This window comes from Odocoileus virginianus, chromosome 23 (genome assembly GCF_023699985.2).
Source record: "Odocoileus virginianus isolate 20LAN1187 ecotype Illinois chromosome 23, Ovbor_1.2, whole genome shotgun sequence".
NCBI lineage: Eukaryota > Metazoa > Chordata > Mammalia > Artiodactyla > Cervidae > Odocoileus > Odocoileus virginianus.
This window is the reverse complement of record NC_069696.1, coordinates 10,773,261-10,796,031: the sequence shown is the minus strand read 5'-3', so window position 1 is coordinate 10,796,031 and position 22,771 is coordinate 10,773,261. Positions and strand designations below refer to the sequence as shown.

Sequence of the window (22,771 nt, the reverse complement as noted above, 5' to 3'; positions counted from 1 at the left end):
CTGTTCCCTGCATGGCCCTGCACCGCCCGAGTCCCTTAGCCCCCGACCCCATCTGTAAGGAGAGGGACTGAAGCGGGCCACCCTGAGGTTCAGCCTGTAATCCAGAGCTTCCCAGGGCATCATGTTAAGTGACAGAGCCTCCTAGAGGGGCTGGGGCAGGGCCTCCCAGAGTGTCATGTTGAGTGAGGGGCAGGGAACCTGATCCCACGGGAGGTGGAGGACTTCTCAGAGCCCTTAACCTGTGTCGTGAGCTCCCGGCCTCGGGCACCCTGGGGATCCGCGGCTCACGGAACTCACAGCAGCGCGTGCTGCGGCGGCGCTTCCCAAATTCCCTGAGCCCCTTGCCTCGTCCTCTAAATAGCAGGCAGCGGGTTTACTCTGCTCGAAGATGGGAAAGCCTTCACCTGTCTGTCCCCTTCCTCCACCGGGTTTCTCTCCTCTCCTCCCCGCCCCTCACTTTCTCACCCGCCGCATCTCTGCTTTCCTCCAGTTACTGTTTGCTGACCCCTCACTCTGGTCCAGGCCCTGGGATGGGTGGTTAGGACACAGTAAAGGGTAAAGCTCAGGTCTGCCCTCAAACTGCCGTCAGGAGAGAGCAGCTGAGCAGCTACTCGCAGTTAACATGGGGAGAGTGAGGCGGGAGCCACGGCTGAAAGCTTTGCTTTTTAGGGGCCTGCTCTGGGCCGCACACATCTCAGTCTTCTCAGTCTTCTCGTCCGAGCCTTACAGCAACCCTTGGAGGAAAAGATGCCGACAATCCATTTCTCAGCCAAGAAAAGGGAAGAAGGCCTTGAACCAGGGCCCAGGTTCCAGCAGGCGGGTCCTGGCCCCAACCTCTCATGCACGAGGCTCCGTCTTCCTCAGCGTGTCTTGATGGTGTGAGCACCAGGCCGGACCTTCCGTCTGGTACCTTGGCATTTGCTCCCCAGTAAAGTGCCCTAAGCACTTGCCATGTGCAGCCCGGATTCTAGGCACGGGACACCACAGGGAGACACAGCCTCGCGGAGCTTGCCGGCTGGTGGGTGGGCCAGCCCTGGGTAGACACGCAGCGGAGGAAGTGCAGAGCCTGACTGCCTCCCACCCCTCAGCGCTGTGCCCGCTGAAGGACGGGACAAGGCCAGGGGATGAGCCGCACCCCGAGCGAGCGCATCGGGCAGCCGACAAGGGGAGCCACTCAGCTTTGGCCCGGGGAGGGCAGAGCCCAGCCCTTCGCTCTCCGCTTGCTCAGGAGGTGGCCAGAGTTGACCTTGGTCAGCTGAGAGCCTGTGGCCCTTCTGGGAGCAGCTGCCGAGGGCGTGGCCAGGCCTGCTCCAGGCCGCCATGCTCCCTCCCGTCCTGTGGGGAGACTGGCGGTGGCCGCTGAGGGAGAGTGAGATCTCAGAGGACAAGCGGGCGAGGGTCGGGACCCCGCGGTCACAAAGCACCAGTGCCAAGGGGCCTACCGCTGTCCGGAGAGGCTGGAGCGGGCACTTGTCTTCGGGCTTCAGCCGGAGGGATGAGGCTTCGGGCGGACTTGATGGCTTGGCAGGAGAGCTGAGGCTCCACCCTCAGGCTCCACGGCAGCTGGGAGAAGGGCAGAGAGGAGCACAGGGTTCTGTGCTTCTTCGAGGGGCTGCCCAGAGAGCTTCCCAGAGTCTGAATCCGCCTTCAATTTTCATAGGCTCTTAATTCTGAGGACAGTTAATAGTGACAGGTAGACTGAAGGCAGGATGAGAAGGGGACGACAGAGGATGGATGAGAGGGTTGGATGGCATCACCAACTCAATGGACTTGAGTTTGAGCAAGCTCTGGGAGTTGGTGATGGACAGGGAAGCCTGGCATGCTGCAGTCCATGGGGTCGCAAGGAGTCAGACACGACTGAACGACTGAACTGAAGTGAATGGTTTATTAGACCAGCTTTGTGCCGGCTTTCTGGTTCTGTTCATCCCAGAAAATGTGTGCCGCCTGCCAGCCATCTGGGTCCCACACGGGGTCGCGCAGTGAGCCAGGGATGGGAGCCCAGCAGCCTGGGTTCCAGACCTGCCGTGTGAGCTGGGACATCCCTCCCGCCTCAAGGCCTCTCGCTCCCCATTTGTAACCATTTGTAAGGTGGATGGCCCAGAGCCTTCCAGCCCTGACTGTCTGTGGTTCTGCCGGCCATGAAGCCGACCTTCTTGTAGCCCGTGGAAGCTGGTGCTGCGCCAGGGTGGAGGGGAACAACGTCACACAGTTCCCGCGTCCCGCCGAGTCACCAGCACAGGGAAAGCTGTACCCCCGGCCCCTAGCTAGGCAGTTGTAGCCTTCTGTGGAGTGGCTGCTAGGGTCATTTTTAAACGTGATGGCGACCGTTTGACGACCACCGTCCCAGGGAGAAGGGACCTCGGGAAGCTCTTGGGCTGAGCAGACTCTAGCCGCCCACGAGCCTGGCTGTGGGTGACTGCTGCTTCCAGCTGTTCGCTCCTCATCAGCCTGTTTCCCAGGATGGAGGATGCTTGGGGGGAAGATGTCGCCCTCTGCCCCAGACCCTCATGGAGGAAAGGCAAGGCTACCCCATTTCCCCTCCCTTCCCTGTGGGGACAGTCTGCGGCAGGCCCAGCCAACCAAGGTGCTAGCGGAAGCGAGAGTGACAAATGCCTGGAGAACTAGGGGGCAGGGCTCCAGGCCCAGCTGTGCCCCCAGGGGTTCAAACAGTGTGGTTGAGAATCAGTACCCACCCCTGCCATCTCCTCTGCAAAGACTTCTTCTCTCAGCCAGCTCTCCCCCTGTTTGGGAAAATAGTTTTTAACGAACGATATGCTAATGTTAGGGCCTCCCTAGTGGCTCAGAGGTAAAGAATCCACCTGCAATGCAGGATGTGCCAGAGACTTGCCAGTTCAGCCCCTGAGTCGGAAGGATCCCCTGGAGGAGGGCATGGCAACGCACTCCAGTATTCTTGCCTGGAGAATCCCATGGACAGAGGATCCTCTCAGGCTGCAGTCGGTGGGGTCACAAAGAGTTGGACACGACTGAGCAACTGAGCACACACTCAGGCATACTAAATGTTAATGAGTAATAAATTTTCATTTTCAATAGTAAATATAAATTTCCCCATTTAATCTCTAGTAAATATTTATAGCCGTCATATATTAAACACATAAACCCAAGCTTTTCAGGCTCCAGTGTGACAATTTGATTTGCCTAAGTGAGAGAAATCGAGGTGAAGGAGTAATAAGAGTAATAAAATCAGAGGAAACCAGAGGTCAGCAAAATGCACGCTTCATTCATCTTGATTTGCCTTGTTTTATCCAACTTCAGATTTTCTTCAGCCTTGAGTGTAGCGGCCAGGGTGATTATGTTTTAAAATGTCACTGCCCAGTCGCCCCATGCCTGTGCTTCCGTGGACGAGGCCACGATCGAGCTAGTGCTCACCTGGACCCGGAGACCCATGAACCACCTGGGGGAGGAGTCTCTGGGCGGTGTGGGCAGACAGCAGCTCTTCATCTCTTCTACATTTAGCCTCTTGATGGACTTGTGACCTCTGCCCTCTCACTTGACCCCTGACCTCATAAATTCTGGAAACTCCTCACAAATCACCAGGAAGATAAACATCAACTGGGGTCAAATGAAGGGGGTTCCAAGCCGATCCAGGCAGACCGGAGGGGAGATCAGGTCTGCTGGGGTGGAGAGGATGTCCCAGCAACCGCGGGTGACTCGGGCGAGGGACCAAATGGCCCACCCCAGGGAACCCTCCTTCTCCCTGATGACTCCAGTGTCCTCGGTGCGTTTTGCTGAAATTCTGGGCGCGCACGTCACTAGGCAGCGTGTGGAGGCCAGAACTCTGGGGCAAATGGTCTCTAATCCCTGGCCTCAAAGCCTGTAGGCAGCCCAGCTCTGCACTCAGCGAAGCTTTGCGGGGCTGGCAGTGGCAGAGACTGGGGTTTATAACCCAGGGCCCCAGTCAGGTCCTTGTGGTGCCTCTCTCGGTGGAGACTGGGAGCCTGGGAGGGGAGGAGATGGGGAACCCAGCCAGCCTTGGGAGGGACGGGGTTTCTGAGTCAGCTGGAGGGGTCTGCCGGGCAGGGCCACCATGAACGGGGCTCCAGATAAAAAAAGCCTGCAGGAGCTAGAGCGTGAGGGTGCCAGGACAGGAAATGAGGGGCCCCTCCTCCCTGCCCCCGCCCCCCCCCCACCCTGCAGCCAGCAGGGGAGTCCCTGGCTAATTGCCTTTTGAAGTTGAGGCCTCAGAGGAAAAGGTGCCTGAGATTTGCAAAAAATTAAGATGGATTTAAAAAGGAGCATCTGCCAACCAGCAGGAATCGCCGGCTGAGGTTAGGAACACAGTGGTGCGTGTGGCCTGACCTGGAATAAACTCGGGGGGCCCCAGGCATGCAGGACTCTGCTCTGGGGCTGGGGGTTCCGTGGGTCCAAGGGAGTGTGCTGCGGAGACCCCCCTGGCAGCTGGGGGGTGGCGGGGGGCGATGGTTCAGAGCCCCGCCGTGGCGCCGGCGAGGACGAGCCTCGGTTGCCCTGAAGCCCAGGGGGCCAGCACTGCAGCGCTGACTTGGGCAGAAAGGCAGCGAGGGGGGCTGAGCGGGCCGCACTCCCCTCTGGGCCCAGGCGGACATGAAAGTCTCCACCTGCCTCACGGGGGCTGAGACATGCCTGGACAAACTGAAAAGTGTTGTGCACCGCCGCCATCCTTTTAAATCCACCCCCACCTGCTTTGGTGGGTAAAGCACCCAAAGCCCTGACCTGAAAAGCGCTCTGTATAGCTCAGGCCCTGTAATCTGACCCGGGTCAGGAACATCTCTGGGTCCCGAGAGCTCACTCACATCCCTTAGACAAGGCCTGGTGCCTGCAGACCTGGGTACCGTGTCCTTGGCTTCTCCCTAAGGGGTCTCCATCTGGGTGGCTAGGTGCACCCCCGTGTGTGCATGCCATGCGTGTGCTAATGGCTGCCCAAGAACATGACGTTTGATGGTGACATTTCCCTGGTGGATTCCTTTAAGCTTGAAATTTTCTCCCTCCCTGGTCCCCAACCCCTCTCTCGTCTGTCTCTTCCCAGAGGGTATGAACTGCATGAACAAAGACCATGGCTGTGCCCACATCTGCCGGGAGACGCCCAAAGGTGGGGTGGCCTGCGACTGCAGACCCGGCTTTGACCTTGCCCAAAACCAGAAGGACTGCACACGTAGGTAGATGGAGGCACACGGGTCAGACATCCGCACGCGTCTCCTGCCCTGGCTTGGGGGTGGGGGGGGATGAGGGCTGTCCAGTCTGCTGGATGTTACTCAAGGAGTGTGCTCAGTCCCCTGGGGTGGAGAGAAGGGCAGGGCCCCTGAAGGGGCCTGGGAGGCAGAAGGGATGGGGCTGTGAACCCCAGACTCGGGGTTTCCCTAGCGTAATACCACTGACACAGCCTCAGGCCTGGGCTGGACCTTACACAGCGCCCTGTGTGGTCGCTGGGTGACGCTCGCTGTAACCCCTTCCTTCCCCACCCTCCGTCCCCATGCCCAGAGACCCGTGGGCCCCAAACTCAAACTCTCCAGCCAGAATGGAGAGGCCACGTGTTCCCAATGGGCCAGGGCAGCCCTTGGTAACAATGTTATAAAGGCAGTGAGGAGCTTGGTTGGTGGGGGCCATCCTGGCTCAGGCTGTGCTGAGCTTATGCCAGGATCAGAGACCAGAGCTCATCGCCTAGCCCTGCAAGGCCCACTGTGCATGATGATACCCTAGGAAATCGGGACTGAATGAAGTCCCTTGTCAGAGGTGCCACTTCCAGACCAGCTTGGAGGTCAGCCTGCAGGACTCGAGCATAGTCCGGCCTCTTGATGTGACCACCCAGCTCCCCAGCAAATGAAGTAGGATGGTGGGTGAACTCACTCAGTGCTCCAAGCTCTGGCCACTGGGCAGCCTCCCGGTGCTGCCCGGGGAGTGGCGGGGCACAGCCTCTGCTCGCTCAGCAGCCAGGGTGCCCGGCCTGACGGGATGTTTGCCCCGATTCTGAGACAGAGCGGAGGGAGGCCAGTGTGGGTGCCGCCCATCTCGGCCAGAGAGAGGCCCACCTTCTGCTGCAGAAATGTGGCGTGGAGGATCCTGGGTCCAGCTCCCTGAGAGTGCGCCCAGCCTGGCCCCTGAACCAGGAGACTGAGGCCGACCACCCTCCTAAAGGAAACAGCCTTTTTCTCCCCATTCTTCATTCTGTGGAGAAGCCAGCAGGCCTCAGCCAGCCTGTCATCCTTAGCCATTGTGCCTCTCTCAGCTGTCTTCCGCTCCCCTCAGTCACCCAGAGCTTGGGGGAACCCACAGGCATCACAGTCTGTCAGCACGGAGCTTGTGCTCCTGCCCCTGCTGATGATTCGTTGACTCCCCGAGTGAAGCCACTTCCTTCTGCCCAGGTTTGGCCCCAGGTGTGGAGCAGGCTTCCTCTCCTAATCAGTCCTGCAGGATCACAGTGACCAGCACGTACGCTGTCCCCAGGGGGGGACCGATCAGGGACCCTGTGGGTGGGGAAAAGCCCGCCTGCGGCCCTGGGGCTCCGGACAGGCCCTCCTGTCCTCTGCACCGGATGAGTCCCTGCACCTGCAGAGGAGAAAAGGTCTAACTCTGGCTTCCCGGGCCTCCCCACCAGGCACTCTGAGCTCCCTCGGGACAAAGGCCAAGGACCAGCGTATGTGGCATGGGCAGGCTTGTGTGACAGGCTTGGCCGTGAGGGAAGCACACTCCTTCAGTCAGCAAGACTGGCTGAAGCCCTCCCTGGCCGAACCCTGAGCTAGGCACCGGGGAAGAGCTGTGAGCCCCAGGAAGGGGCTGGGACCAACTGGCTGGCCACCTAGTCCCCCAGTTCTGTGTGGGATGAGTGTTACGAGGGGATGGTTTGCTCAGAGAACATCTCCTGAGGGGCGAACTGGGTCTGGGAGGTCAGGGACAAGGAGGCTCCGTGCACGGCTAAGACCGTCATCCCCAGCAAAGAGCTCAGCTCAAGCCCTGAACTTCAGCTGAAGCAAATGGCAGCCCTGCCCTCTCTGCTTGATGGCCAGGTGCTGCCCAGGTGTTGGGAGAGACCAGTCCCCTCCCCGAGCCAAGGAGTGGGTGACCGCCCCACAGCCCTCCTTCAGAGGGACCACACCCTCGCTGTCCACCCAGCCAGCTCTGGTGTCTTCTGTGGGGTTAATGTGGAAGGATTAGCGTAAAGTCAGCTCTGAGACGTCCCACTCGCCCTTGAGGTCACCTGAGGCCCTGGAAATTCTAGATGTGGAATTGGTCTGGGGGCTGAGGCCGGGGCTAGCCTGCCGATGTGAGCTGGGACCGCAGGAGATCTGCCCAAACGATCCTCCCTCCAGAGCCAGCGGAGGTGTTCTCCGTCCTTCTCTGGTGTGCCCAGAGCTCAGGGCTCCAGTGTTTATTTCCACGAATGAGCTGGCCACTCTCTGGGTACCCACAGCTCAACCTGTGGGGTCTGTGAGTCATGTAGGCCTACCCTGCAGAGGGAGCAAGAGAAAGAGGCTTCCGTCCCCGAGCGGCCTCAGACAGGCCTGCGTCCTCTGCAGAGTCACTGGCAGGGTGCAGTCCGTCTCCTGGAACCCAGAGCTTGGAAGAACTGTCTCCTCACGGGCCCACCCCTGCCCGCCCTGACAGGGCTTGCCTCAGTCTGGAAAGGCACGTCACGTCCAGCCCAAGGTGGGGCTCTGCCCTCACCTGAGATCCGTGTTAAGCGGAAGCCCCTGGGGCCTTGGCTTCCCCCAGGGTCCTCCGCTACAGAGAGACGAGAGGCCCCAAGTCCAGGCTGCTGGCATCGGGGAATGCCAGGTGAAGAGATGCTCCCATGCAGCGGGGCCAGAGGGCCTGTGGACAAAGCCCCAGCTGTTTCCTGGAGCAGTCTGCGTGTCTTCAAAGTGTCACCCCAGAAGTTGGGTCCCTCCCTTGGAGGGTCATGAAGTTCCCTGTGGAAGAGGCGGCCCACCAGGACCTCTGGTCACTGGGGTCAGTGTCGGAACCCTGAGCAGGACTCATTCTCCTTGCGCCATCCTCACCAGGCAGGGAGACCAGCCGGGTCCAGTTTGTCAGGGCCAGCGTCGCCCAGGCTGGAAGCCCCGGAGCCTCCGTGCTGTTCTCTGGATGAGGGAGGACCTGGCAGAGGCAGCCGCAGAACTCAGTTCCGAATCGCCCGGAGTCTTTCCCTGGGGAGCTGCTGCCTTCTAGCCCCAGCCCTGTTCCTGGGTTCACCTGACGGAATGTCATTCAGACTCTGCCCATTTGGAATTTTCTGCCCCTCTGACCGTGGCTGGTCTGAGATTTATTTCTGCATACTTGATCATTATTAAAGTTTTCAAATAAATTCAGGGTGTAGGTCCAGTGCTGGACAAACGGCTAAGGTCCCCAGGAAGACACCCTGTCCTCGAGGCCCCAGTGGACCATTTGCTTTCAGGTGGCAGGCACCCTGCCATCTTAAGCGGTAAATCAGGGGCAGCAAGACGCCCTCCCATGGAGGTCTTGGGTCTCCTTGAGCCACATCCCTCACCCTAGACGGAGAGAACAGTCGAGTTTTCTCTATGGCAAACAAACTGCTCCTTTTCCCTACTTCAGACTGGCTCCTGCTTGTTCAGCCCCCTTTTCAGCGCCGCAGGTGCCGATGCTCTGAAACATTTTAAGATTCTGGGCTGAAGGGCACCAGCTCCCACAGACCACAGACCCTGCAAGCTATGTGACATATTGGAATTAAAGGTCCTTTTCAAAACTGCATCTGAGATTACCTTAATGCACACATGTTCTGTCTGTTCGGACATTTCCTTGGAAGGATTAGGGCTCAGGATGGATAGAGATTAAGGGGGCTCCTGGGACTTGGCAAGAAGAGGCGCCCGTGGGGACATCCTTCCACACGCCCTGAGGCACAAGCGAGGAAAGAGAGGTCTTCGAAAGCTGAAGAAATGAGCGCCCCTCACAGGGGCCTGCCACCCCCCACCCCCAACCGCTTCATGTCTGGCCTGTGTTAGCAGACTTTAGGCCCATCCAGACTGGCTGTCTTAAAGTGCCCTTTGCAACCTAGGAAGGGTAAAATCGTCCCGCTTAATCCCTTTCTTTGAACGAACACCGTCTGAGTGCATCCGCTGTGTGCTCTGTCCGAAGCCCAGATGACCCAGAGTCCGTTCTCTGTCCCTCCCCAGCGCCACTCTAGGGAGTGAGCGGTTCTGTCCACCCGCCCAGAGGGGCTTGATGTCCAGGGAAGTTTGTGCCTCTGACTCATCATCTCGCACCCTCGCGCCCCTCCCCGACCCCTTGAAAGAAATGGCCAACAGCAATAAGCTAATGGTTTTTGTTGTTCTGTTTGTACACACGTACGTGCACGCGGGGCCTCACTAGTAACCTGTAACTATGGAAACGGAGGCTGCCAGCACAGCTGTGAGGACACGGACACGGGCCCCACGTGCGGCTGCCACCAGAAGTACGCCCTCCACTCCGACGGTCGGACGTGCATCGGTGAGTAGGCGCCCCCGGCACGCGCTCGCACCCCATGCTACCCAGCCCCTGCGGGATGCTCCCCCACCCGCCCACCGTGTGGCCCGATGCTGCATCCTGGTTTCCAAGGAGGAAGCTCTGGGGCCCCGCGGGGCTGGCTCCGGGCGTCCCCAGGGGCAGCTTCCTGCAGACACTCAGCAGGGTGGTCCAGCCCCCGGGACCAGGCACCTCTCTGCTCTGTCACTGCCGGTTTTCTGAGGGTCCTCTTCCTCGGTGTTGGGGGGGTGGGGGTGGCCCCAGGCAGGTGGCTGGCGGGGAGGAGGAAGTGTGTGCGCCTTGGAGAGCAGCTTCTGTTCCAGAAGCACGGGGGTGTCCTTCCCTAACGGGAGACACGCCGGAGACTCCTTCCCCTCGTAACAGCGCCCCCCACCCCCGCCCCGGCGTGGTGCAAGCCTGCCTCCCACAGCATCTGGAAAACCGAGAGGTTTTCTCAGAACCTGCTTTCAGTCTTGTCTGTCTGAAACACCCGGGAGAGGGCCGGTGTGAATCCCCGGTCAGGTCTGGGTGATTTTTAGCTGCTTTCTGCTCCCAAGCTACGGGGCCTCTTACCAGGCCTGGTCCTCCCCAGGCCCCTACCCACCACCCCCAAAGTCCCTTCTTCTCGGGCGCCCCCTCCCATCACCCCGCCTGTTAACAGGAGGATCAATTTCACTCTATCACCCTGCTTCCTCCTGGTCCTTATCTCCAAGGGGAAGCTTGAGTATTTGCGATCATCTCAAGTTATAATCGCCAGTTAAGTTCTTTCCTCACTCAAAAAGAACAGCCAATATTTTTTTTAACTGAGAAAAAGAGGATTTTCAAGTTGGTGCCCAGAGTTCATCCTCTTCTTTCTCTTCAACACTGGCAAACTTAGGAAACCTACTACAAGTCAGTTATTGTATTCATTTAAAAAAAAAAAAAGTCCCTTTTCTTATCATCAGCTCGAAAGGTGTTTCTTGAGGGATTTTCGAGTAACAGGAAAGGGTTGGCAAGCCAGCAAAGCCACAAAGCCTGGGGGCTTGCTGTCGCAGCCTGTTGCACCCTGTGACTGCGCCCTGTACCCTGGGGAGTCGGGCGGAGGGGCGTCAGAGGTCCCCAGCCCCGGCTCTCGACCCAGGTGCTGCTGCCTGCGTGGTTCTCCCTTCCTCTGTGTGGTCTCTCCTCTCAGACAGCCGTTTTTGGTTTCATTTTAATCTCATTCCTCCTGCTTTTCTGGTGATGGTCCCTGATTGCCTGTCTTGTCTGATAACTGACCTTCATGAATTATTTTCAGAGCCAAAAGCCAAATCAAACCAAACAACCAAAAGAAAACAAACAAAACCAACAAACAAAAAAATTCAAAGCCAAACCCGGTCTCAGACCAGTGTCTCTATTGCAGCCTGATCCCATCTAGAACCTCCCCTCCCGCCTCTCTCCCTGTCTCCACTGTGCCCCGGGGGCTCTCCTGGGCCGCCGGGCCCCCTTCCTGTCTTGTCTGCTGGGGTCTCCCGCAGCGGCCGCGCCTGCGATGGAGCCACCTCTGCCGGCCCCAGACCAGCGCAGACCGCTGCTGGCCAGACACTCCCCAGCCTCGTCTAACACCTTGTCTTTGTCCACCTGGCTCATCCTCTCTTATTTATTTATTTTTTTAAATTTTTTAATGTCTGCTGCATGTGTAAGTCCCTGCTTGGATCTACTCTCTAACATAACTCCCCCGCCCTCCCCTGCCCCTCCCCTCTCCTTAGAAGTCCTTTTCCAGGCCCAGCTCCGGGGCCCTGGCTCCCCGCTGGCCCAGAGAACTTTTCACCTGCCTTTGCTCCTTGCTCCTCGGGGCCCCCACCCCCCTCCGAGGGGAGGAGGTATCCCCGACATGTCCCACCGAGCACAGACGCGCAAGCCCTCTGTAACCTCCCGAGCGTCTCTCCGGGAAGCACCTGGCGGCTCTGGGCACCGGCCATCTCCCTCTGCACACTCCTAAGTGGCCGCCCCCCACCCCCACCTTGCAGCCCTCGTTGAGCACTCCACTGTCTCGCTCCGGTCCTCCACTGACAAGCAGGCAACCAGTGCTGCCCAAATAGACCCCCTGGTTTCTCTGTGTCTGTCCGGTTGGGTCCACTGTCGAATGTGTCTGTGTGTCTGTTCCCCTGTATGTTTCGTCCTCGATCCTGCATGAGTGTCTGACCCACATTCACACCTTTGAGACGGGGTGTCTGCCGCCCAGGCACATCCATCACCGGACCTCACGGCGCTTTCGCCTTGTCCTGTCCCTTGTCCTGAGCCTGCCTCTCGAGCCCGAGCCGGGCGTCTGTGCCTGCCTGCGTCCTCGCGAGCTCGGGCAGCTGCTGCCCGCCTCGCCAGCCCTCCGCACGTGGGGCCTGTCCGCTCTGAACTTGGCCGCCTCCTGTGTGCGTGTCGCTTGCAGATGGGCCGAGTCCCATCCGTGTCCTGCTGTGGCCACCCCTCCTCTGCCCACACCCCGGCCCTGCCCCGAACACGCCACCTGGAGGTTCCTGGGGTTAGCCCCTCGGCGAGGATGCCGCGCCGCCCTCACGCTGCGTTGCTTTGTGTGCGCCACGCCGAGAGGCGGGAAGTGGGCTCTCATTAACCACCGGCTCCGTGTTTGTCCCTTACTTGTGTTTTAGAAAAGGATGAGGCTGCAATTGAGCGCTCTCAGTTCAATGCCACGTCAGTAGCTGATGTGGACAAGCGGGTGAAACGGCGGCTCCTCATGGGTAACACTTTTCTTCCACTTCCTTTGTTGTACTTGCACCTTTGTGCGTGTGCGTGTGCGTGTGTGTGGGTGGGATGTGCCAGCGTGTGGGGTGTCTGTGTGCGTGCTCGTACGTCAGGCCATGAGTGTTGTGCTGGCACGCGGCCTGTGAGTGTGCATGCGTGGGGGCTGTCTGTGCGGTGTGCCCACACGTGTGTGGCCGTGCGTGCCACGTGTGAGTGGGGGGGGCTCTGCTCCAGATGCGAACTCACTTTTCCCTTTTTAAAGTTTTTACCCTTCACCGAACACGTGTATTTCTCTGTGTGTTTGTCGCAAAGAACCCAGAGCCACTGTCTAGGGACCCCTGTGTGTAAGGAGACGTGTGCTGTGAGCCCCCCTCCTCGCAGGAACGCCCTCGTTTGCAGTTAGGATCCCAGCATCGGCAAAGCAGCAGGAGCAGAGGGATGTGAGTGTAGAGCAGGGGCTCGGACAGCACCTCCTTGTCCACCTCCTCGCCGGGAGGAGCCACGTCCACGGGGAGAAGCCACGTCTAGGTCCAGGGCGGCGGGCTCTGGGGGGCGTCCAGTCCACCCTGCTGGCTTTGCGGTTGGGAAACGTGGTACCCAGAGAGGGGAGGACCAGTTAGGGTCACCTAGCATCCCCTTCTGGCCCCAAGCTCCCCAGACCCGTGAATGACCACAGCCCAAGCCCGCTGGGCTGGCAGTCTCAGCCCACTTTCCCCTGTTCTCCTTGGGCCCCTACTTGCCTTGGGGGGTCTCTGAGGCCAGCTGCACTCCGAGCAATGCCCCCCCCCTGCAGCGTGCATCCAGACTGTAAGGAGTCTTGCCTGGAAATATCTGGGGCCGCTCGGAGCGGCTGATGCCGGGCAGGGGAAGAAAAAGGAGAAAATAACCGGTCTTCAGCTGAGCTCAGTCTGCAGGCCAGAAGAGCTGTCTGCCTTCCCATTCGTTCGTCCCTCTGGCCTGTCAGTGCCCCGCTTCTCGGGCTGCTGGCCCCCAGGTGGAACTAGGAACACAGCTGTTGGATCGCCTGGGGTGGCACTCTGGTTAGGTCACAGCAGCCTTCGGAACTGTGGAGTCAGGCGGTACACTGCCCAAGTCTCAGAGGAAGAAACTGAGGCTCAGGCTGGAAGCCCACGCTCTGCAGTTTCTCTGTGCGGGGCTGTCTCATTGACCTGGGTCCTCTGGGTGGCCTGGGACGAGCTGGAAGGGGTGGGCTTAGAGGCTCCAGCAGCCAGGCCTGTCCACTCCCACCTGCACGAAGAGGGGAGTCAGCGCTGTGGAAATGAGGAGGTGCTCGGTGCTCAGAAAGGAGGAGGTGGCAGGAAACTGCGAGCTGCTGGTGCTCCGAGGCCCAAGAGGGCCCGGGCCCCAAGGCCTCACTTGCAGGACAGCGGGCACTGCTGCCTGAGGCCAGAGTGCCCAGGAGCTGGGCTCCCAGGTGCCAGGCCCCCCTCCCAGCAAGAGGATGGTGGTGGAAGAGGGCTGAGCTGAGTCAGCATCAGGCAGGTGGGTGGAGAAAAGGCCCCCATCCGTGTCTGGTGAGAGTTGGTAGAGAGAGCAGCCCAGAGCCCGGTCCCGGGGCAGGGCTGGGAGGCGAGCCCTGGGCACACAGGCACCCAGGCCTGGGGGTCAGGTCAGGGGACCCCTCGCCTGACCCCTTGCACAGGGTGGGGGGCAAGGTGGATGCTGATTGGCTGCCCACCTGATGGTGTCCCTGCACCCCCACGCCCGTAGAAGCTGTCCGGCCCCCTAGGCAGGAGACCGCCCCCACCCCACCCCTCTGGTCTCCCTACAGTACCTGCCACAGGGGGACAAGGGTCCACAGCCAAGACTGCACGCCCGGAACTAGGTAATTATCCTCAGAAGCGCCCGGGAAAGGCACCATCTCGAGCACGTCCTTCCTCCAGAGCTCACGGTTCTTTTCACGGGTCCCCTCAGAGCAGCCTAGGGTGGTACAGACCGAGGGGCTTGTTGGGCTGCAGGCCCACCGAGCAGAGCCCACTGGGGCCTGGCTGCTCCCAGGCTGGATGAAGAGAGGAAAGGAGTGGCCTAAAGTGAGGGAGGTGACCGTCCCCACCCTGCCCTGCTGGTCCGGGACGTGGGGTTCAGAGCCCAGTCTCCGCGTGGAGCGTGGAGCCTGCAGCTGGAGGCCCTGCTCCAGCCCCATTTTAGATCCTGGTGCAGGGAGGCGTGTGGAGGAGGCAGGGGAGAAGGAGCTGGCTCGCTTGTTCAGGAGCCAATGAGACTCGGAGGAGTTCCATGGCAAGGGCAGACCCTCGGCCGCTCTCGACGGCTGCAGTGGCCGCACGGCCCCACAGGAGGACGGAGGCAAGGGGCTGTTGTGAGAGAAGGCTGGGGTCCGGAATACCCCTGCGTGGTCTGCTGGCCCCCTCAGACAGGGCCGGGCACGTGTTGTGCGGTCTACTGGTGGCTGAGATGGCCTGGCAGATGTCTTCCAGCCCTGAGGTGTGATTATCGCCTGTGTGGCTGCAGTTTGTTTTCAGGGTGAGTCAGACAGGACTGGGAGAGGGGCCTCCCTTGCCCCTCCAGAAGCGAGTGGGTGCGGAGCTGCTTCTGGCAGCCCCGAGGGGCTCCGTGGCGCAGGCCCGGGCTCGCCACCCTCAGCGGTGACCTCACGTCAGCAGTAGGCCCAGGGTGAAGCCCCTTCCGTGTCTCAGAGAGGGTAAGCGCCCACCTCCTCCCTGCAGGGGGCCCTCCCCGATTCGCCTTCCCCAGGTAGAGATGGATCATTCAGGTTTTGTATGCGTCCGTAGGCTCTTTGACTTAGAGACTCTATTTCAGACATATTTTGTGCTCAGACTGCAGAGGTCACAAGTCCCTCAGACGTCCGCATGTTGTTGAACTAGCAGTCTCACCTCTGAACACCAAGAGCCAAGAACACCAGGACATAAGCAAAAAACTTCAGAGGACACAAACTGTCGGAGCTGAAACCCCGGCCCTTTCCCCCGTTTCAGCCTCTCAGTTCCTCTCTGGGAGCCTGCTGCTTTCTTTCCCCAGGGGCTGGCGTTTAGGGCACAGGGGTCCCGAGTTTTGAAACCCGAACCCACGAGCTGACCGAAATCCAACAGTGCCTCTCCCTCACGCTGGGGCTGGCTGCGGTCCTCAGGGACTGCCCCAGAAGGGCAGTGGGCTGGGGCCACTCAAAGCCAGGTGGCTCTGCTCCACCCTGGGGGTCTCAGTCACCCCCAACAGTTGCTTTTGACGGCTACCCCCAGTCCCTGAGCCCAGGCTAAGAACAGGCAGAGTTCTGTGGAAAGAGGCCTCAAGGATGTAACCAATTTTAGATTCCCATTAAAATCAGTTAAAATGTTGGGGGCTGGGGGGTAAATTTCCGTAATCCAGCTGACTAACGTGAGAAGCGTCTAAGTCGCAGTTCAGTTTACCACAGGCCTCTGGGGCCCTGCTTACCACTAGACTCACGGGACCCTGGGAGTCAACTTGTCAGCTCCAGGGCTTGAATCAGCGCCTTTCCCACAAGTGTGCCCGGAGCAGACGCCGGATTGGTTTCCCATTGCCGCTGTTCACAAGTTACCACAGCCTTAGTGCCTTCAGTCGACACCAGTGCCTTGTCTCCCGTGGGTCAGAAACTCGACTCGGGTGTCAGCAAGGGCCGCTTTCCCTCCGGACGTTCTAGGAACGGATCCATGTCCTTGCCTTTTCTGACTTCCAGAGGCCACCCATGTTCCTTCGTGGGGGCCACTTCCTCCATCTGCAGAGCCCACAGCCCTGCACCCCTCTGAGCCTGCTTGCATCTCCACACCTCTCTCTCTGGCCTCTCACTTCCACCTCTAAGGACCCTTGTGACCACACTGGGGCCCGCCTAGATAAGCCGAGGCAACCTCCCATCTCAAGCTTAATTCAATTACACGTGCAAAGTCTTTTTGCCACGGGGGGTTACAGGGGACTAAGACACAGCCCTTTTAGGGGCTGCAGTTCTGCTGACCAGGGACGGTCCAAACTGGGGCTGGGCAGACCCTTCCAGCTCATCGATCAGCTGCAAGCTCCACTGACGCAGAGCCCACCGCTGCACTATCCCTGGATTTACCCCGGGACCCTCAGTCTCCCTACACAGGGCAGGGGCTGGAAGCATGGGAGCCACGGATGGGGCCCTAAGCCCTGTCCCCGCCCCCTTCAGGGGGGCTTCTGGCAGCCCCTGCAGTCTCCCCAGCGGTGAGCACCCCCAGCCCCCCAAGGCGGTCGGCACACTTCAGCACACACCCTCTGCTTCCCGGTCAGCCCCCGTGAGTCCCCCCACAACCCTGCGAGGCAGCTGTCCCCACTCTGCAGATGAAGAAGTCAGGCCCTGGGTGGGGAAGAGACCCAGGCCGGGCCACGCTTTCGGTGAGCAGTGGCCTGAGCCGAGGGTCCAGGCCCGTGGACTCTCCCGGGCCCAGGGCCCTCAGTCGGGAGCAGAGCAGGCCGGAGGCTCGGGATGAAGCTCGGGTGTGTCGGCCTGGCAGCCAGCCTGGGGGACTCGCCCCTGCTGAAGGCGCATTCACAGCCTGGCCTCTGAAGGGCCCCCGCGAGCCCGGGACAGCAGAGATGCCCACGTTTGAGGCCCAGTGACCACGGCGTAGCTGACCTTGAACCCCGACTTCCTCGGGGTCCTGCCGTGCCCACAGCCTCGCCTCCCGGGCACCTTGAGAGCTGGCGCTGAAGTAATTCCCGTCTTACCGGTGAGAAAACCGAGGCGCAGAAAGGGAGCCAGGCACTCCTCCCCGTGCACCCCCTACGGCTGGCAGCCGCCCAGCTCCCTGCCCCTCTGCGCCTCTGGGCAGGGCACCCAGGTTCCCCTTCCACTGACGGGGCTGGGCTCAGGGGACCCCGAGGATGGGCCGGGCCGGGCCGTCTGTGTCCCGACAGTGCGGCGCTCAGGCACAGGGGCTGCTGGCAGAGCCCCAGGAGCGGACAGAGAGCTGGAGGCCCGGCAGGCCCAGGGCAGACGGGCAGGGTGCGGCAATGACGGGAGCAGCGGATGGCGTGGGCGCGCAGACCAAGCCCCGTGCTGTCCCCAGCCTCCTAAACCACACACGTGACCGCCCCGAGGGGTCAGTCTCTCGACCCTCACACGCCTCCTCCCCAGCCTCCCAGCTCCTCTGTCCCCTCGGGTCACCTGCCTGCCACCTCTCTTCTGCAGCCACCACCTCTGGGGCCCCTGGGTCCTTTCACTAACCTGCGCCCCAGACCCCCTCCTCCCACCCCGAATCCCAGACCCACACATTCTCTCACCTCCACGTGCCCCTCAGGCCCTGCACACGCAGTCTGTGCCAGGCTTCCTGCATCCGTGGGCCGTGTCACCTGCCCCTCTGTGCCCAGGGGCCATCCTGTGCACTTCTACCTGGCAGAGGCGTGTCCAGACCTCACTGGACCTTCCCCGCCACCTGCATCCCCACAGCTTGCCCCTCTTCCACCAGCACCTGTTTTGTCACAAGTCTGGGAGCCCCCAACGGGGGACAGGTCAGATGGCCTCTGGGGTCACCACTGCACAGGGCTTTGATCAGAGCCGGAGCCCAGGGGAAGCTGGTTGGCTCAGAGCAGGGATGAAGGCTTCCTGGAGGAGGTGCCCAGGGGGGAGCAGGACCTCACTGCCTACTCTCACGCAGACACGTGTCTGGCCCGGAGAGAAAGGGCGGGACCCAGAGCCTGGATGAGCCTGGCCGTGGGAAGGGGCTCAGGCAGGCCCCAGGTGAGGGAGGTGGGTGACACAAGGCAGTTCCCCAGGTCAGGCTCAGCAGGGGTGGTGGGCAGCTGGAGGGAGATGGAGGGTGGGACCCGAGGGCCAGGCAGGCACCCTCCTCCAGCCAGGGCTGAGCCCCAGGCACTGAACCTGTGTTCACCCCTGTCCCTGAGCTGATGCCCAGCGCTGCTGGTCAGCGGGGGTCCCAGGTGAGGCTCTGAGCTCCTGCCCTCAGTTTAGTCACACACATGTCCACAGTCTCACTCACACACTCACACACTCATGCATACACACACACCAGGGCTAGTGGAAGGAGGCAGGATGTGGCGACTTAGCTACGTCGAGAGGTCAGACGAGGGGAGGAGCAGGGTGCCCGACAGTGCCCGACAGTCAGAAGAGGTGGCAGGGCGCTGCTGGCCCCGGGCGGGGAAACTGAGGCTGGGACTAGCCCACGGCTCCCCTGTGAGCCGGGCAGAGCCAGGGAGCCTGGCGCCTGGGCCAGGCTGGCTAGAGGGGCCGCAGGGCACCAAGGGACGGTCACCAACCTGTGACCTTCCTGAGGCTGCTTCCGCCCGCCAAGCCCCCCGCACTTCCTGCTCAGTGGATATATGGCCCTGAGCCCTCCCTCCTGAGGGTGGGCCTCGAGCAAGAGGCCGCACGCCAGCCCCCCGTGCCTGCCCTCTACGGCCTCCACTTACAGAGGAAAGGCAGGAGTCACAGGCCAGGGAAGAGGCTTCCTGCCACGGCGTGCCCTGCCACCCGCTTTAGCACAAAACCTCAGTGTCCTTCTGGGCCTTTTGAGATCCCGCAAACCAGACAAAGAAACCTCCCCAGGGTCTCCTGGCCCCTCCCATGGCCTCAGCTCCCCGGCACGGGCTGCCACAGACCACAGGGTGCCATCCTCAAGTCCAGGAGATTCTGCCCTCTGAGCCCTGGTGAGAAACCCCTGCCCTCCGGGCAGGCCCATGGGAAGGGAGTTGCCCCTGGAATCACAACCCCACCTCCGGTGCCTCCAGGGAGACAGTCCTACTGACAGAAACCTCCCCGGCGGCAAGCCGAGCTCCCTGGCAGCTGGAGCCCTGAGGGGTGGCGTGGGCCTGCAGTCCTGGCCTCCGCCACCGCCTGCCTCCTAGCTGCCCTGACCCCCCTTCCCCCACGTCTCCCACACTCGGCCATCACCATCACACCAGCCTGTGCCCCGGGGCCCAGCTCCCTGCAGAGGCCCGGGCACTCTGGGGCGGCTTCCCCCAGCACCCCGGCCTAGGGGGCCCTGTGGGGAAGGTCAGCCGCACTGTGGCGCCTGGTGAGGGACCCCAGTGCTCACGACAGGCTGCAGGGTGACCGGGGGTCGGGGGGCCGGCACACAGCAGCTGGGCAGCAAGGGAGACCGGTCGCTGTGTCAGGGCCTGGCCCAGGAGCGGGGCTCTTACCCCAAGGTGTTTGGAGGCACGAGGGCTCAGTCAACTGAGGGAGAGGGTTCGGGCTCAGGGGGTCCGCAGCGGGCTCCAGCGGACCCCGGGGGCAGAAAGGCAGGTGGGCCAGTCCCGACAGGCCGGACACATGTCAGCGGGGGCTTTGGGCTGCTCCCACCACCGGGGTGAGGCCTTCAAGGGGCAGAGCAGACCTAGGGCTGGCAGCATCTCTGTAGGTCCCCGGGCCAAACCTGGCTCACCTGCTCAGAGCCTCTCGGGGTGTCACGGGACTTGCCCAAGCTTGCAGGACCAGGGTCGGGAGTGGTGTTTTCTGCCCCCAGATAGCTCCTGTTTCAGCCACTACACTGTGGCTGAGACCATCCTTCAGGCCGGACCTGGCCCCAGATCTAGGGTGGTGCACGCAGGCAGCACCAACTGAAGGGGCCATACCGCCGTCCATTCGCGTCAGACCCTGGCTGGGCTGCATTGCAGGTGCAGCTGAGCGGCCGCCGAGGCTGCCCGGCGTCTGCTCCCCCTGCGCGGTGTCTGCTCCCCACTCTGTGTCCTGGGCTTGTCACAGGGCTTGGTTTGAAACAGGGCTCCCCTCAGGGAAAGACTAAGCACTGCCCTTTTAACCCATCTGGGTTTTCCTGCCTGCTGGAGAGGGTTGTTCACCCCCAAGTCCCTTTCCACTTCAGTCCCCTGACCCCAGGCTCAGCCTCCCCCTGGCCCAGTTGCCAACCCACCTCTGTGGGGTGAGAGTTCTCCCCACTCTCTTGGCGAGGAGGCCAGGCACTGGGGCATGTATCACTGCCCCCTCGGGCCACCAGCTGTGCTGCGTAACCGGGGACCCCCGCCCCTGGGCCCTGCTCTCAGAAGGGCCCACAGTTGGCTGAGTGCTTGGCTGTCTTGAAATTCTTAATGATTTTTGAACAAGGGCCTTTCATTTTTATTTCACCCCGGGTCCCACAGATCATGTGCCTGATCCTGCCTAGAAAATGTACCCAACTTCTCTGAGCCTCAGTTCCTCCACCTGCAAAAGGGCCTCCCACCCCTGGGGCTCTGCAAGGCTGTGGAGGTTGGAGGATGAGACGGTGTGATGCCAGTTGCACGGGGCGGCACCCCGGGAGGGGCCCTTCCAGGTGGAGAGGAGAGGTTTTTAGAAAGACCCAGCGGCTGTTTTGGAGAGGCAAGTGCAGGGAGACACCAGAGGGCTCGAGGGTCCAACGGGAAGTCTCGAGACCCCGGGACGGTGCTCTGGGGTTTGGCTTTGCCCCCTGGACCTAGCCTCCAGCCTCCCTTGGCAGTGTGAGCTCCTAGGTGAGATGTGACCGCAGGCAGCCGCCCTCAGATGCCAGCTCCTTCTGGCCCCTGGGAGCCAGTGGGAGGCGGGTGAGAGCCGGAGGAGACGGCCTGTGCTGCTGGGCCCAGAGCCGCTCCCCGCGCCTTCCCCGGGCCAGAGAGCCTGCTGCCGCCATTCACCCTTTGCAGCTGGGGTGCCCCTGTAGTCACGGGGGAGGACAGGGCCGTCTGGTTTCTGCATCTGAGGCAGCTGTGGCCTGGCAGCAGGCTGGGTGGCCCCTGGTCTTGGGACGCAGAGAAATGAGGCTGTCCTTTGAGACACTTGGAGACAGGGGGCCTGAGGGTGAGCCAGGCCAGGAGCCCCCCTCAGAGCGCCCAGTAGGCTCTGCTTGGAAGCCCCCCGGGGATGAAGCCCTCAGTCCCACCCAGGCCAGCCTGTCAGTCCCTGGCCCCCACCGTAGAGCCCAGAGGACCGGCTGTGCCTTGCTGGCAGCTTTTCCATATGTCTCCCACTCAACAGTGTCTGTGAACCTCAGGACAATGGGTGGGCATGGCAGAAACGGCACAGGAGCGGGTCCCCGTGTGGGCAGGCTGATGGCTGGCCACTTGCTCCACTCACCCCTCCCTGCCCAGAACAGGGCCCGGCAGAGAAGGCCCAGAGTGAATGCCAGCTCTTAGCGTTACCATGTGAGCCCCAGGGTACTGGCTGCCCCGAGTGGGGCCGTGGTCTGGAGGAGTGGGACCCCCGGGGGGTCTGCTTCTCAGGGTCACAGCCCCCAGTGCCCGCGGCACGTCCCACCTCCACCGCCAGGGAAAGGCCCGGCCGTCATCCCCTTGACACCGCGTGAGGCCTCCCAGCTGCGCCCCGTCCCTGCTCCCGGACCTCCCCCGCCTCTCCCAGGCCTGGGCCTTGACCACTGGCCCCTGGAAAGCAGGCAGGTTCCCTGTGCCCTCTCCAGAGAGGGGTCTCCCACATGAGAGGCACCTAGGGGGCGGCGGGGGCAGGTACCTGGGCTGTGGGTTTGAGAGCAGGAAGTGGGATTTTCCCTCTGGAACCTCAGGAGAGGAAACTAACATTTGTTAAGCGGCTACTGCAGGCTGGGCCCCAGGCTGGGTGCTGTGGAGGGTGGGGTTTCTTTGAACCCCCCCGGCCCTGGGGACAGAAGGCTCACTGTCCCCCGCCAGGCGTGGGTGCTGGGATGGAGCCCCGAGGGCTGGCCTACCTGGGTCACTCGGCGAGTGACAGCGTCAGAGGTGCCCCCTGGCCACCCTGCGTCCACTGGCCCCAGGAGGCAGGCGGGTCAGGAGACGGGAGGGCCCGGGCAGGTGTACGCGGTGCAGAGCTCGGCCCACACTAATGTCGAGGTCTGCCTGCCTGAGCACAGCGGGGTGGGGGGTGAGGGCCTCCTTTCTGCATCTGGGCCTCGGGAGGCTCCTTGTGTAGACGGCCTGTGAGCTGGCCTTGAACCGTGAGCAGACAGGAGGCCTCCAAGGCAGCGGGCAGCACACTCCACAGCGAGGAGGTGGATGCCGCGCCCAGCCGGCCGGGGGCCGGGCTGTGTGGAGGCAACACCGGAAGGCTCGGGGGGGGGGGTCGGAGCCAGGAGACCGGCCTTTCAGTAGTTGTCACGGCACGAACTCTCACAGTATAGACTTTAGCCTCAAGGAGCAAGGCTAGTGGCCCCCTGCCGGGCGCAGCCCCTGAGTTCAGGGTGTTCAGGATGACCCCCACTGTCGCCGCCCCCCAGAAGCACACGCACGCAGGGAGAAAGCTGGTTTCCCCCCCTCCCTGCTCCGACCACCCCCAAAAGGTGAAGCTCACAGCAAGGGCGTTAGCAGCAGGGACTCCCGTACTCAGTCATCACTCCCACGTTCATCTCCAAACCCCCTGGAGAGAGCCGAAGGCCACTTGCAGGAAGGCAGGCACCACAGAAGGAGAGACAGGGTAAACCGGTTGGGAGAAACCTCAGGGAAGAGGCCCACTGGGGCCAGGCCCCCCGGGGGGAGCCACGGTAGGCAGGCAAGGAATTTCCAGTTATACGAGCGGACGCCCTCAGCACCTCACTTCCTAGCCGCACAGAGGAGAGGGAAGCCCACTCAGGCACAATTCCCACAAGATCAAAGGGCGCCAGATGCCCAGGCAGAAACCCGGACTGAAAGGCCCAGGGTCCCGGGAACTAGGCCCCTCCGTGTG

At 61.6% G+C, this 22,771-nt stretch overlaps 1 protein-coding gene across 1 annotated transcript in view; it reads left to right on the top strand.

Moving 5' to 3' along the window:
* Window positions 1–22,771, top strand: part of SCUBE1 (signal peptide, CUB domain and EGF like domain containing 1) — a 124,483-nt gene that overhangs the window by 66,443 nt on the left and 35,269 nt on the right. The window contains 3 exon segments of the mRNA XM_070453465.1: window positions 5,024–5,149; window positions 9,319–9,435; window positions 12,075–12,164. Coding sequence (XP_070309566.1) covers window positions 5,024–5,149; window positions 9,319–9,435; window positions 12,075–12,164 — 333 coding nt within the window.